Source organism: Hippoglossus hippoglossus, chromosome 17 (assembly GCF_009819705.1).
Source record: "Hippoglossus hippoglossus isolate fHipHip1 chromosome 17, fHipHip1.pri, whole genome shotgun sequence".
NCBI classification, from domain to species: domain Eukaryota; kingdom Metazoa; phylum Chordata; class Actinopteri; order Pleuronectiformes; family Pleuronectidae; genus Hippoglossus; species Hippoglossus hippoglossus.
Genome location: NC_047167.1, coordinates 14,390,059 through 14,404,379, shown reverse-complemented (window position 1 = coordinate 14,404,379; position 14,321 = coordinate 14,390,059). Strand labels below are relative to the sequence as shown.

General features: G+C 43.6%; 1 protein-coding gene across 1 annotated transcript in view; it reads left to right on the top strand.

The window, feature by feature from the left end:
• Window positions 1-14,321, top strand: part of bcl2b (BCL2 apoptosis regulator b) — a 25,391-nt gene extending 11,070 nt beyond the window's left edge. Inside the window, exon 2 of the mRNA XM_034614023.1 lies at window positions 11,685-14,321. Coding sequence (XP_034469914.1) covers window positions 11,685-11,822 — 138 coding nt within the window. The 3' untranslated portion in view covers window positions 11,823-14,321. The remainder of the gene's footprint in view (window positions 1-11,684) is intronic.

Genomic DNA, 14,321 nt, shown 5'->3' with positions numbered 1-14,321 from the left:
TCCTTTATCTTTCACACTTTATGACCACTTGTGGTTGTAAAAGAAAAAGAGAGAGAGTCCAATAACTATGCGTTTTCTCTCCATTTAATCTACAGAATTTCATTATAAAAAAAAAAGAGCTGTGATTGTCACTGTGTCAAATTATCAGCTGGCTGGTTCAAACTCATCCTCTGAAGCCACCCAGTCTATCAGGGTGAGGCAGCCAGACTCCTTGACCTTCAATATTCTCATTAATACGAGTCCACATTCCTGCACTCCAGGGAGGAGATGGGTTAGAAAAATATTCCTGGATGAAATGGCTGAACTTCACAAGGAGTCTTTGATCAGGAGGTGAGGCTAACAGGGTTGTAGAGGAGGAGAGCAGGGAGAGGAGGCTTGTAAAGCCATAAACACACAGTCCATACCCTCTGACCGCCACATGTACCGCAGCCAGGTCCAGGCTGGCGAGGTGATAGTCGGGAAAAAAAAGTAATTATGGTCTCCACCGCCAAGGTTGAAAGACCAAAGCAAAACAAATGTAGCTAGTAGATAAAGAGGGTTTGATCTCATTGGAGTTCATGCTGTTAAGTAAAGTGGGCGTAGATTAGCTCACTCCAGAGACATTTACAGAGCAAACATAGTTCAGGTCTCCTGTTAAAGTCATCTGACTCAACAATCATCTGATTCTCAGCTGATCCACCTCCTGACTAGAAAGCCAAGGAATGACCACACCGGCGTTAAGTAACACAAGAATAAATAAAGAAGGAACATTTAAAAAAACGCCCTGGTTCATATATGTGTAAATGTCTTCCTGTATACAGATAAGATAAGATAAACTTTATAGATCCCAGGCCAGGTAGATTCATTCATTACAGCAACAAATACATATCATATATATATATATATATATGATATCACTGTAGCATTCTTTATCATGATGGATGATGGATGGATTGTGGATAGACAGATAGTAGGTGTAAATTCGCAATAGAATACAATATGAAAATAAAAATGGCCTGTTAATTTATCTACAGAATAAAAGTTTTTATTTTATATACTCTCATCTTCAATTCACATGGCATCAATGTTATTTGACAACAGACAGTCTCTGAATGTAACTAATGACATTATCCATGGATTATTCCAGAGAGAAAAAAGCCTTAAAAAAAACTCTATTAGGAACTGACATGTTCCTTATTAGCTTTCTGCACATTTCACACCAGACCCACGATGTCACAATAGGCAACTTATTATCATTCCTCATGTAGGCTGTGTTTCCCTTTGGTCTGTGTGTGCAGACTGGGAAGGTCACACAGCTTAGCGTGAGCCAACCTGCACAGATAATTCAAACAATCCTTCTTTTTAAAAAGCGTACAGCTCAGCGCAGCTTCTCCAAGGTCCCTGTGAGTCACACCGAACTCAGTAGAGGACAGGGAGTAGAAGTAACACCCTGCCCAGCTCTTAGCCACCGAATGAGGCTTCATTTACATTCATCTATGTTTGGGATGGGTGTAGTTCTAGTTATTTTATTACATAATGTACGTGTGTGTTTAAGCCGTGTTCCTTTTGCAGTTGACTTATCTCAGGGTTCATTCCTTCTCATATCAGGCCTCTCGGGTTGCGCACAGTGCAGTTGTTTGTTACCACACATCAATGCATTCCTCTCATTCCTTTCCCCCTCAGCCTGGATGAAAATCAGCTGGTTGCCTGAGAGAGGTCATTGAACTTTCCCCCAGTATTCCCAGTCTGAAAGGAGGGGGAAGGAGGGGGGGGGAATGTCTGTGCGGAGAACGTCTTGTGCTCATTCTGAGATTTGGAAAGATTTGGCTGTGGGTATCGGCTTAGGGTTTTTTTCTGTCGGAAGTTGAAATGTGCGAAGAATAATTATCTCTTTCCTTCCCTCCTGTTTTTAAATGACCTCACTCTCCATGCAGGATATGGGATGTTTTGTCACGCATTTCACAATTTTCAGCTCTCAGCCTGTGGTTTAAGCTGCTTTCCTTCCCATATTGAGTTTTGGTTTGTCTTCCCACATGTTTTTCAATCGCATGATGCAAATATGAAAACCAGTACCGGTGGAAGTTTTCAGATCGTTTTGCTTTAGTAAAAGTAATAGTACAACAGCATTCAAAACCTTACAAAAGTGCTATGGCAAAATCTACTTTATTATTATTATTATTATTATTATTATTATTATTATTATTATTATTATTATTAGTAGTAGTAGTAGTAGTATTAGTAGTAGAAGTAGTAGTAGTAGCCTTTATTTAACCAGTTTAGTCCCATTGACATTAAAAATCTCTTTCACAAGGGAAGCCTTTTAAGACTTGATTATATAAAACACTAACACAGATGATCTGGACTCTAACATGATAACGTTAGCGTGAACAGGTTTATATATATATATATATATATATATATATATATATATATATATATATATATATATATATATATATATATATATATATATATATATATATATCAGAAACTACCTAAGAATCAAGAATCAATAACAGTCAGGCTCTATTAAAAGTAAAATATTTCTCTCTACAGTGTTGTAGAGTAGAAGAAAGACATAACTGTACAGTATTTAAGTAAATACACTTTCCACCATTGGCAGCAGATGCCTTCACTGTGACTGTATGGAAAATGTTCAGCTCCTCTAATTCCCCACTTTCAAGCGTCTTCCTGAGGGAGCTGCATGCGCCTCAAACAGACGACTGTTTTCTCTGACATTATCGGACATCTGAGATCCTCAATCTGCTCTGTTCGCTCTCAGTGGCCTCTCTCATTCACGTGGGCACATGGAGAACACAGCTCAACCTGAGAGGCCCCGTGTAAACCGCTCCGAAAGCGCCTAAAGTGACAAGCTTTTCATTTATCTGCCGAATTTACAAGATGTCTCCCGTATGAGCGAGGAGACTACGAGAGGCGCTGGCCCGTCTAGCTTTGATGTCCTATAATACATTCTCCTCCGCCAACATGTTTAATTCTCTGTCGGATGATGTTACACTCGACTTGTTTGGCAGTGCTCCCTGAATTTCAGGGGTAACTTGGGATGTCATCAAAAGCAAAATCACAACATTGCCGGGAAATAAAACCTGGCCTTTTGTCACGGTTTCTTGTTCTTTCACTGGAGGCGAAGATTTAGGAGTCGGTTAATGGTTCAAAACAAACACAAATCTCTTAGTTACAGTGCCTAACACCCCCCCACCCCACCCTTCCTTTCTCCACAGCGGCATTTGTATGACTAAATGTTTGGCCCAGCCAGTCTTTCCCTAGTTACCCACACAGACTGATTCAACCATTCTTGGCTCTACCACAGAGAAGCCATAGTCTCAACCTAGACAGTGATGTCATCCCCACAGTGTCCGGCACAGGAAGTGACTTCACACAAACTGAACAGAAGCCCCTGTTTTAGAACATCAGGGTTGTGTAATTCTGTTACATAAGAGCTTGAAAAAAGGAAAAAGCTCAGTTTCAAGCGCACAAAACCACAAGTGCGGCGACGCTGAATGCTTCTTTTCAAGAAAATCCCAAAGCAGATGACATCATGAGTTCAGATCAATTAGTACGCTGCACATGGCGTTCCCACACACTCTTTACGCCATATACAGTGGTCCTATAGATACAGCAGCCTATTATCAGCGTGGCTGTGGCTCAGATGGTGGTTGTGTGGTCTCAAGGTCTTAGGGGGTGAGCGGGCCTGACTTTTAAGGCAAGAGGCACCGTGCCGCCCCTGTCACAGGAAATGAACCTCTCCCATGGGCTGTGTCTGTCACAGGAGAAGCAACAGGCCACTCGGGAGTCCGCTGGTTCCCACGCTCTCTATCAGAGAACCAATCCACCAGAGCAGTCCAGCGACGGGGGCCTCACATGCTCCTTTGTTTCACCACAAATAAGTGATGCTTTAGTTCCTGTCCACAGCAGTATACCGCTGATTTAAAGCTGATAAAAAAAGCAGTTTAAAATGTGAAAGTTTAATGATTACCTTAACTTTAGTGAATGGGAAACTGGCCTTGCCTCTTTGTTCCGTGGAATTCTTCTGCATGTTTTGAATGCCACAGATAGTTTCCTCCACCAAGTGGCTCTTTGTACGAGCAGCAAAACAACCGAGGATGGAGAGTTTCACTCAACCATCCCAGAGAAAAGCACTGCAGCTTTTCGGCTGTCACGATGCTTACATGTTTTTTTTTTAAGCCACAAAAACACATCATCAGAGCAGCCGATGTACCGCGTGTGGTTTCCTTGGAGACACAAAGGTAGATTTATTAGACACCGACATTGCAGACTTCCTGTGCTTTTCTCGAAGCCAGGTTTAATGCACTCCAAACACACCGGCCTCCACACGTGTGCGCAATGACTCAGCGGCCCTTCTCCATTCCCTACTCTTGCACGTCATCAGTGGCCTTTTAAACAGGAGAGAGTTGTTTTATTAAAGAGGGCAGCCCTGCAGCAGAGGTAGAGATGAAACCCTCTTGATATTGAGTCGTGTCACAGCAGCTGCAGCTTTCTGCCCGGCTCAACTCTTGTCACTTCCTCCCCCGGATGGGTTCGGCGCAGACGTCTTTTTAGCTGCATTGTATCTATTTCAGGAAGCCATTGTGCCAAGTTGTGGTAATTGTAAAGGATCTGGGATGAATGCTGGAGGTTAAAATGGGTTTCAAGGTCAAAACCATAAGAGAGGATTGTTTTAAAGAATAAAAGAGGTTGTCTGATTTATTGTGAGAGAGTGGGACTGTGTGTCTGTAGCTTTCCCTTTGCTTTGATGTCTCTTTGCTCTGCGCGGAGAAGTGACTGATTGTAAATGATTGTCTCTGAGCATCGGGAAGGTGTGAAGAGGTCCCGATGCACCCAGGAGAGCTGGAGGAGAGGGAGGTGACAGAAGAGCAAAACCCCCACTCTGCATCGCTCGCTCCTCTGTGCCCGCAAGGTCGCCCAGTCCTTCATTGCACGTTGGATCAAAGCTGGTCAATAAAAATCAGCGAGCTCGACGAGAACAAACGGCCTGCGAGGATCACACACAACTGCCAGTCAAGGGTAGGCGAATAGATCGGGGGATGTTCGCCAGTTCGAAAAATCTCTCTGCACTCCAAGAAAAACCTCCGAAATACTACATGCGTCTGCACAAATTGGACGGTTTGACTCCAGTGGTTCTCCTCCTTCTGCTGCCTCCTTAATGGGATGAAAAAGAAAACAAGTTTACTGAAGCATTATTCATCTCCTAAGAAACCAAAGTCTCATGTGTAAAGATATACGTAGTCCTCATTTATCTGGTGGTTTAGACGATAAATAATGGAGACAATAAGAAAAAAAAGAAGAAAAAAGCAAAGAGAGTCATGAGGAGTGTTGGTGATTTACTGGCGATCACGTTTCATGTTCCAGCGGAGCGGGCCCACTCCCACGGGGGAGCGTGCTGTTTTGTAAACACACAAACGCTGGCGCTGACGCAAATTTGAATATTTATGAGGCTTTGGGGTATAGCATCCGACGTCAAGAGTGTTTCTCCCTTTACACTGGAGTCTGGTGTAATGACTGTTGAAAGCACACAAGTATGAAACCTGAGTCTTCAATGAAATTCTGGAGGAGGAAAATGAAAAAGGTTTCCCTGTTTCCTTGGTTTGATGTCGGGACTCTCCTTTTGATTCTTTTTATTTCCAGACAGACTGAGGTTTCTTCAGAGTTACCATCTTGTCTGGCTGTTAATAAGCAGGTAGTTGTGAGGCTACTTGTGGAACCAGAGATTAAAAACCTTTTGTGCTTAATTCCATCAGTTTTATTAAATTGTAAGTATCTTGTTTAATCACAGTTTGGTGCTTTAGTGTGGAGAATAGTTTTTCAGAAGTGGTTCAATGTGTCCTCAGCAGTTTTGTAGCTCTCTGTGCTTATTTAAAGACAGATTATGTCATAAGAAATTCCCAGAGCACATGTTGACCTCCAAAATAACTTGACCTTTAGCTTTAAAAATAAGCTAAAATAGTAGTTTGACAGAATTACTTGATTTCGATGGACCATGTTTAATCGAAGAAGAAAAATGGTAAAATGTCGTTTCATGGGAGAATGAGCTTCATTTCGTAGCTGGTAACAATAACTTCTCTCAAGAACAAATTAAACACAGATTCTTTTTTCTTAATTGTGTTTATTTGCTCAGCTTTAGAAAGAGCCACGCTAGCCAAACCCCAGTTTTGACCAGTCTGGATGCTAAGCTAATGCTAACCAGCTGTCGGTGGTCACTTTGTATTCAACAGATGAGCGAGGTTTCGATTCTCTCCTCTTAACTCTGCACCAGAGAAATTTACATGCAGAATGTTGATAATGCAAAACTGCACACGAATAATTACCTATTGATCGACTAATCGCAATTGACTAATTGTTTGACCTCTGTGAGGATGTCTTAGGTCAACGATGCTACATAAACATTTATTATATCTTTGATGGTCTGATCTACTAAAAGTTTGTTTATTGATTGGGACTCATTTCCAGATATTAACAACCTCCCTGTTCCCTGCTCGTCCTCCCTCGGCTGTAAGGTCGTTGTTTCAAGGTGTTGCAGTGTTGTCGCAGATTTGTGAAGGGCTCAGGCTCCTCAGCTCCAGGCTGTTTGCTGGTGCTGACGCAGGGGGATTCACCGGGTAATGAGTATTGCAACAAACTCCCCCGTCATCTCATTTTTGCCAGTCCGGTCGATGGATGACAGTCTCAGTCCCCTGACTTGATCGAACATGACCTTGCTGCCAGACGAGCGCTCGGCTTCCTGCCACCCTTTGTGTGTGGAGAGAGTTGTTATATATATGTGTGTGTGCAATGGTATATAAAATAACCATATGCACACATGAAAGACGGATATATAAGTGTGGCCTATACTACGATCAAAACAGATAAATTACAAAGGACATTCATGCCTTTCTTGCGTTTTTTTAAAATCTCCCATTACTTCCCTGTGGCTCCTGAAATGGGAGTTTAGTTTGACTTTAATTAGCTGTGGAGAAGTCTGCGAGAGGCTCATTAGAAAATCAAAGAGCAGCAGCGTATGCAATATTGTAAGTGTGTTACTGTTTGAATGCTTAGGAAATAAACAGAGCGTGGGGAGCAGCTCGGTTCAGAGGTGGATATAGCAGCAAAGCCACAACAGGCTCTTTAATTACAAGTTGAACTTTAACCCACATCCCCTTTCTCTCTGTCCCAGTCTGCCCGCAATTACCCGTGGAAACGTCCCACAGCAGAGATGACTGCCTAATCATTTTTCTGTTTTGGCAAAGCGCTGCTTGGGGTTTTAACGGAGCTATAGCCAAGTGCACAAGATGACTCATTATCTTGCACACAAGCCCAGGGTTTACCCAAAGGAATCTGCAAATGGTTGCTAGGCCCATTTCCTGGTCACATATGGCCATCGAAGGGAGACGACAGTGCAGAATGTCTTTGTGTCCGCAAGAAAGACACCCAGAGGTCTAAATCATGTGAAAAACAAATCAGAGGTCAAGGACAGGCCCTCTCCTGCTGGTGGGAAAAGCAAATCATGTGTGAAGCTTCCAGCCTGGGTAACAATGACGCTCGGGCAGCAGAGTTGCCACCCCATGGCTGAGTACAGGATCCTCTCAAGTCCTCGCTGCTCAGTCTGACTCCTTTACTCCTGTATGTGTCTCTCCCAGGGATTCATTGTGTGTAGTAAAAAAAAAAGAGAAACGAATGGGAAGGGAGTGTGTAAACCTGGCCGGGCCCTTTCCCACTGGATTCATGGCTTCTGTGGGGCAGCTGTGACCTTTTAAAAGCCATTGATCCAAGAAGTGAATACTGTAGAGAGCTGCAGCCCGGACTTTATTTCCCAGATGCACACCTGCTGCTGGCGGCAGATGGTTTGCTGCAGGGCAAAGATGAGTTTTTTTTTTTTTTTTTTGGGAGGATTATAGTTGTCTTTTGTTGATGTGATGAATGCAGATGTTTTGTCCTTTACTGTCCCGGTCAACCTTCTGTGTCCTCCTGTGCCAGCTGCTTATTATTATTGTCCTTATTTTCCTTCAAAGGCTTCCATTTTCATTATGGGTAGTCAATAGAGACGGAGACAGAAGAGACAGGAATGTGAGAACAGAAAGTGCCAGGGTTTGTTTTTCACACTGCTCACATGGCCGCGGCAGCACCGCTCGCTAACGTGTGGGTGAAAAACTTCCAGGAGCTGAAATGGAGCATGCCTCAGTCTCATGATATCCACCTGACACCCCTCCTCCCCTCCCGCCTTCCTCTATTTCCCAGCCCTCCCCTGAGTCAGTCTGGAGTTATTACCATCCGTGTCCTTGAGGGATTCTTTCAAACATCCATCACCGCTCTTACGAACCTCTTACTGTAATTGGCCCACTTTTTTTGTTTCAGACTTAAATAGATGATAATCTATGCCGACAGTCTGGGACATACCGAGGACACGCTTCATGAGTTTGTCCTTTAGCCGAGCACGTGCCGGAAGTGGTCGGCCATATTAACCCGATGCAGGACCTGGTGGCCGTTTTATGTAATTGCCTCAATAAACTGTAAATTTTCCAGACGTAGGTGAAAAAATAGATAAAGGGGTCTCATCTGGAGGTCTGACTAAAGAGCTTGTTCTATAATTAGTACCTGAATCTAGGCAGCCAGAGGGGGGAGGTAATCATCAGTGATAGACAGGGCTTGGGTTAGGCCAAACTAGTGTGGTAGTTCTAAACCTGCCTGTTTGGAATGGGCTGTTTGCTGGACCTGTGTTAATGCTGGTTGCAGCTTTTCTTTCTGAAACTGTCGAAGTGATCTGCAGTAATTGAGCCACGCCGAGTAGAGACCTGCTGCCGGACTCAGTCCACAGAACCCTGAGGCTGCACCACCTCTGCTGCACAAAGAGCTGTTCACCTCTTGATTCAGAGTTCAGTGAAACTCGACTTAGAACGCAGAACCCTGAACTGGAGAATCAGTTGTCGTGAACGTGCTGCTGCTACAGAGCACTGGTTGCCTGAGTATTCAAAGTTACCCAAACACATACCAAGTGTGATAAGGCTGATAAGATGAATGGTTCTTGAGATATGTGAGCCTCATACCTACAGACAGGGATTTCTGGAATTGTTCGATAGATTATTAGATACATTTTCTGTGCCCTGTTAGCATTGTCTCCAAGAACATATCAGCATTTAGCTCTGGTACAGTCTCACAGAGTCTCTTGTCTTAGCCCTTGATAATTAAAATCACTCAGCTGCAACAAAGGAAATGCCGTGTGGTTCAAGCTATTTGCAGCTGATTTAAGAGAGCAGTGTGTTTTGACACCAGAGGGTCTAAAGCGGGAAGAAACTGCTGATCCTTCCTCCTCTGTGTCACCGACTGGCCCCCAACCTCAAGAATGCCACAGGACGGGAAGGGAGGCGAGGGGGAAACAGGAAATACTTTTGTCTCCCTCACTGCACTCTAGAAGGGATGTCTCCTTTTTTAGTCCTGTGTGGGCTTTTTGTTTGATGAAAGGAAACCGTACGTTAAAATGTGACAATTAATGGGAGAGTATCATGACCCAGTTCTGTTTGGATCAAGGTCGAATGAAATGTGTGTTTTCTAGTGAGACGCACACAAAACGTAATTACAGAAGGTAACCTGAGTTAAAGCAAACAGATTAAAGTAGAATAATATGATAATAAGTTCCCATGGGGACTGACACAGTAATGTTGTAGGGAAATAAACGTAACTATTCACCGTTGTTCACAGATCAAGTTACAAGTAAGAACTCAAAAGACTAAATGAGCTACAGCCTCAACACGCTGATATTGATATTCAATCGGAAACTTGTGTGACTGGATGACACTCTGTAGTTAAATTTGAGATAATCTACTTGTGTGCGTGTGTGTATGTGGTTGGATGGGGGGGGGGGGGGGGGGGGGGGGCTGGCGGCTTAGCACCATGACTTCCTGTCCAGCTGTTCCTGCTGTCACCTCTTAAGAGCGGATGTCTGTATTTCCTCGTCTAAGACACGCAGCTAAATGCAGCCCAGGCCTCGCTTGCGCTTTCTCAGTGTGGAACAGGCCTCTTTAAATAAAAACTCCTGTGAGCAGCAGAAATCATTCATGTTACTCAGAGGGTCCGGGTTCCATTAATATATTTATGCTTGAGTGCTGCGGCGCTTGTGCACTTGCAAAAATAGAAAAAGCAAATCAGTTGATGTACAGTTTCCAAAGGGCTCTTTGTGATTCCCATGTTTGTTTACAGTGTGTTTCTGGGCGTGTAGCGTCTGAGGTTGTGCGTAGGAGCGCGTGAGGGACGATAAACAGAGGACGGACGGATGGATGTTGCAGCCTGGGTGTAATAACACTATTTACATCTTAATGGATCAGTGGGCCTTTCTGAGTTTTCTCCGGGTGTCTGCGTGGGTTTTCTCCGGGTGCTCCAGCTCCCTCCCACTCATGAAGATTGGGGAATGGAAAACTGGAGACTCTAAATTGACTGTAGGTGTGAATGGGAGAGTGAATGGTTTTTTGTTTCTGCAATACGCTGGTGACCTGTTCAGGGTGTACCACCGACTCTCGCTGTTGTTAAGCACTTTGTAACATTGTTAAGAAAAGTGCTTTTATAAATAAAGCTCATCAATAATGGTTTGATGTATAGATCAGATCAGAAAAAACTGATTTTGTTTCCTCTGGTGGTATTGAGTCGGGCAGAGAGTTTTTTGTGTTAGTCTTCTTTCAGATGTACTTTCATTTTAAATATATACATTTTGACTTTCGAGGAATAATGTTTCTGTTACGCCAAATTATGTACAGGCCTGACTTTGAACACTTTCTCTTGAAAAAAAACCCATGTCTCTATAAAAACTGCTCCCTGGGAGGTCTGTGAATTATCCGGAGTAGAGAGAAAACCGCCTCTGGAAAGAGTTGCTGCAGTTGAGTGTTGAATATTTTAAACATAATTCTTAAACATAATTTTAAAGTGCTATGGGCAAGTCAAACGTAACTCTATTCACCCCGACTCTACTGGGAGTGGAGGCAGAAATCTGATCTGTTTCATTAACCCAACCAGAACCATCTTTCTTGCACAGAAAACACTGAAGTCAAGTCAAATTATTCTTATAATTTGTGTGATCCGAATTATTAAAGCAATAATGAATGGATTTATAGGAGCAGGTGTTGTCTGTGTAGCCAAGTACAGATACGTTATCGTACAAGATGACATATCAGCCTCTAACCAGAAGGTCAGTGGTTCAATTCCCAGCTGATTCCACATTTCAAAGTGTCCTTGGACGAGATACCGTTCCCCTAACTGCCCCATGGCTGTGCGGTGTATGAATGTGTCTTGTACTGTACAGCACTTGGAGCCACACATTTGCACAGGCGGACATGTTGTGTAGACTATTATTAAGTCAGTCTTGCATTGGCCTTTCTGTGAATATTAAACTGCTGCTGAAAATGATCCATGCAAATGTACTATCTGCTCCTGTTTGAAGTAGCATTCACTCAAAAGCTACAGCGGCCACATGTTTTAGAAAATTCATGAGATCTTTGAAATGAATATAATCACATTTGCATCAACCGTGCATTTAGATGTGTTGTGTCTTCAGTATGAGCGATAGACGTGCCAGACTTATCTGTCGTGGGGTTTTCTAGTCGACTGCACCCATCAGATAACCGACTGATGCAGAGACACAAGCGCAGGTAAACACATTTTCTATGACAGCCCAATAAAGTGTCTGAATCCCTCTTCTGTTTTCGCAGGATGCCTTCGTGGAGCTGTACGACCGACACGGGGAGTCCGTCTTCAGCTGCTCCTGGCCCTCCATCAAGACGGTCTTCGGCCTGGCGGCGATCGGGGCGGCCAGCCTCACCATCGGAGCCTACCTGACGCAGAAGTGAACGAGCCCCGCACTCGACTTTGTTCCTCGGCATCCTGCTCCTCTTCCTCGTGCCTCTCCTTCTTTTTCAAATCCTTTTTTTAAAGACTCCTCCTGACCCCTCAGAGACAACCTTCAGACTCTACCCAATCCGGCTCTCTTCAAAGGCCTTCCCTCGGAGAACTCCCTCTTCCTCAGACCCCTTCACGTCAAAACAGACACGTATCAAAACAACTGAAGGAGCCTGATGCACGGCCCATACAGAGCGAATGACGTCTAGAAAAGAGGCAGCTTAGATGTAATCACACTAAGCTGGGCTACAACTGAGGAGAGAGGAGGGCTCAGTCACATTTCTATCGTTCTTCTGTTTTTGTTTTGTTCTGCCTGCTTCTGTACTAGTTATAGCATGCACGTTGAGTGTTAGTGTAGACGCTGCATGTGTCAGAGAGCTCTGTTTGAAGGCCTTGATGATGGGCGTGCAGGGACGACCAAGATGATAATGATGGCACCCCCCCCCCCCCCCCCCCCCATGCCGGAGAGGACGCGGCCTCAAAACCGCCCCCCCCCCCTGCTTGTTAGGACGAAGAACCCTGTTTGAACTGTGGACTCCAGTTTGCCCCCTACAGCCGTCCTTCAAAGGACTTCCTCCACAGAACAGCTGCTCAGAATCTATAATGGAAACATCTCGCTAGAACCAGCACAGTGTGTGTGCATGTGAGTGTGAGTGTGTGTGTGTGTGTGTTTGTGTGCTGCTTTGGCTCTGTGGACAGCTCCAGTGAACACTGTACACACTGCACCATTATACTCTCCCTGGGCGGGACAGTGGAGGACTTTTTTTTTCAAAGCTCCTTGTTTGCTATTTTTATGTTAATTTAGAATTCTTGCATCACACTAAACCCCAGCAGAGAAAGAGGGTTTTATTTAAGGAGAGGAAAAACCTGCCAGAGCGGTGCAGAAAAATGACATATACTGCAAGAAATGATGAGCACAGCACAAAACAGCGAGGTAGACAGGAAATAAACATTGCATTTCGGATTTTAATATGAGAAGAGTGCACTCCTCAAGAGAAGTCAGTGTCAACACTCCTCTGCTAAATCATTCCCCCTCAAAATCCCCCCAAACCGCCCTCGCTGTCGGCACTCAGCGACCTTGAAAAAGCCGTCAGTTCTTTTGTATTTTCTACCTCTGTTGCAGTTTTCTTCCTCCCTTCGCTCGGTCCACCCAGGTTTCAGAGACACGACCCAGCCAACATGTGTCCTGCAGCTGCTGAGGCCCCACAGAAACTCTGTCATCACGCTAAAGAATCCACTCGGACGTTGACGTGGACTGAGAGAACCTCGCTCGGCCACAGACGGCTGTGGGTTCAGCTCGAAGGCGGCTTGTCCCGAGCAGCTGGGACCTGAGAGGTCCCTTCTCTGCAGATTCATCCACTCATTGATTTGTTCCTCTCAGCCTGATATTTGATTTCATCGATGTTTGTCTTGTGTTACAGTCGGATAGAAACGTTTTTGGGGCTCACACAGAATGTTTTATTGTGAACAGTCGTCGGTTATGGAAAAGTGGTTTTTCATTTTTTTTCCCCAACTTCTTTGTTGCATGGTTGAAAGATAATGTCTTCACACAATGAATATTATGTGTAACCATATTTATAACAGAGTAGGTTAGAGGATAACAAATAACAACAAAGAAGTTGCGTTTTCTATTTATTGAGAGGTACCAGATCACAGACTTTTAACTTGTTTTGGTTTTGTTTTCACTTGTTTTTTTCTATTTCTATGGAATCACACTGTAACTACATTATTTCCTGGCTGCTATTATAACAAGAAAAAGTTTAAAAAGTGAAATTCTGTGTCGTATTAATATCGGCTTAAGGCTGCTATACTGTTGATTTAAACCTTTATTTACAGCTTAAACTGCCACAAATTAACAGTATAGTTCTAGAGAGCTGGAAACCAAAGTTAACTTGTATTAATCTTTGATTTAAAAACAGAAAACAACAACAAAAAAAAGACAGAAAACAAAAGTAGCTTAATGAGAATTTGCGTCGCTCCACTGGGTTCAGTGAGGCCTCGTGATCTCTCTCTGTGGAGGGTTTGTCTAGTGTTACTGTTCTATATCAGCTAAACCTTTTGTCAACTTTGTGCTCCGACGATAACTCAGTGCTTATCTGTAAAAAATGTCCACCTGCCAGACCCAAATGACTTGTCTCCGTTATCACTCTAAAAACCACCTCCAGCTCCCGGTGTGAGATATTCCAGTGACGTGTCTGTGAGAGAGGAACAGAGGCTGATTTATGAGCAGGAATAGGAACAGTTTAACAGCAATATACTGTAAGGTTTTTTTTTTATATTCTCTGTGCATATATGAATGTAGGCACTATGGTTGCTGTACTGTTTTATGTCTATAATCGCAAAACCTGTAGCACTTAAAAAAAAGTGAATTGTGTTTCTGTTGTTTACTGCTATATCCACAATAAGCTAGTGGGATCACATTGTTCCTAATAAACCAGATTTCTCAAGCA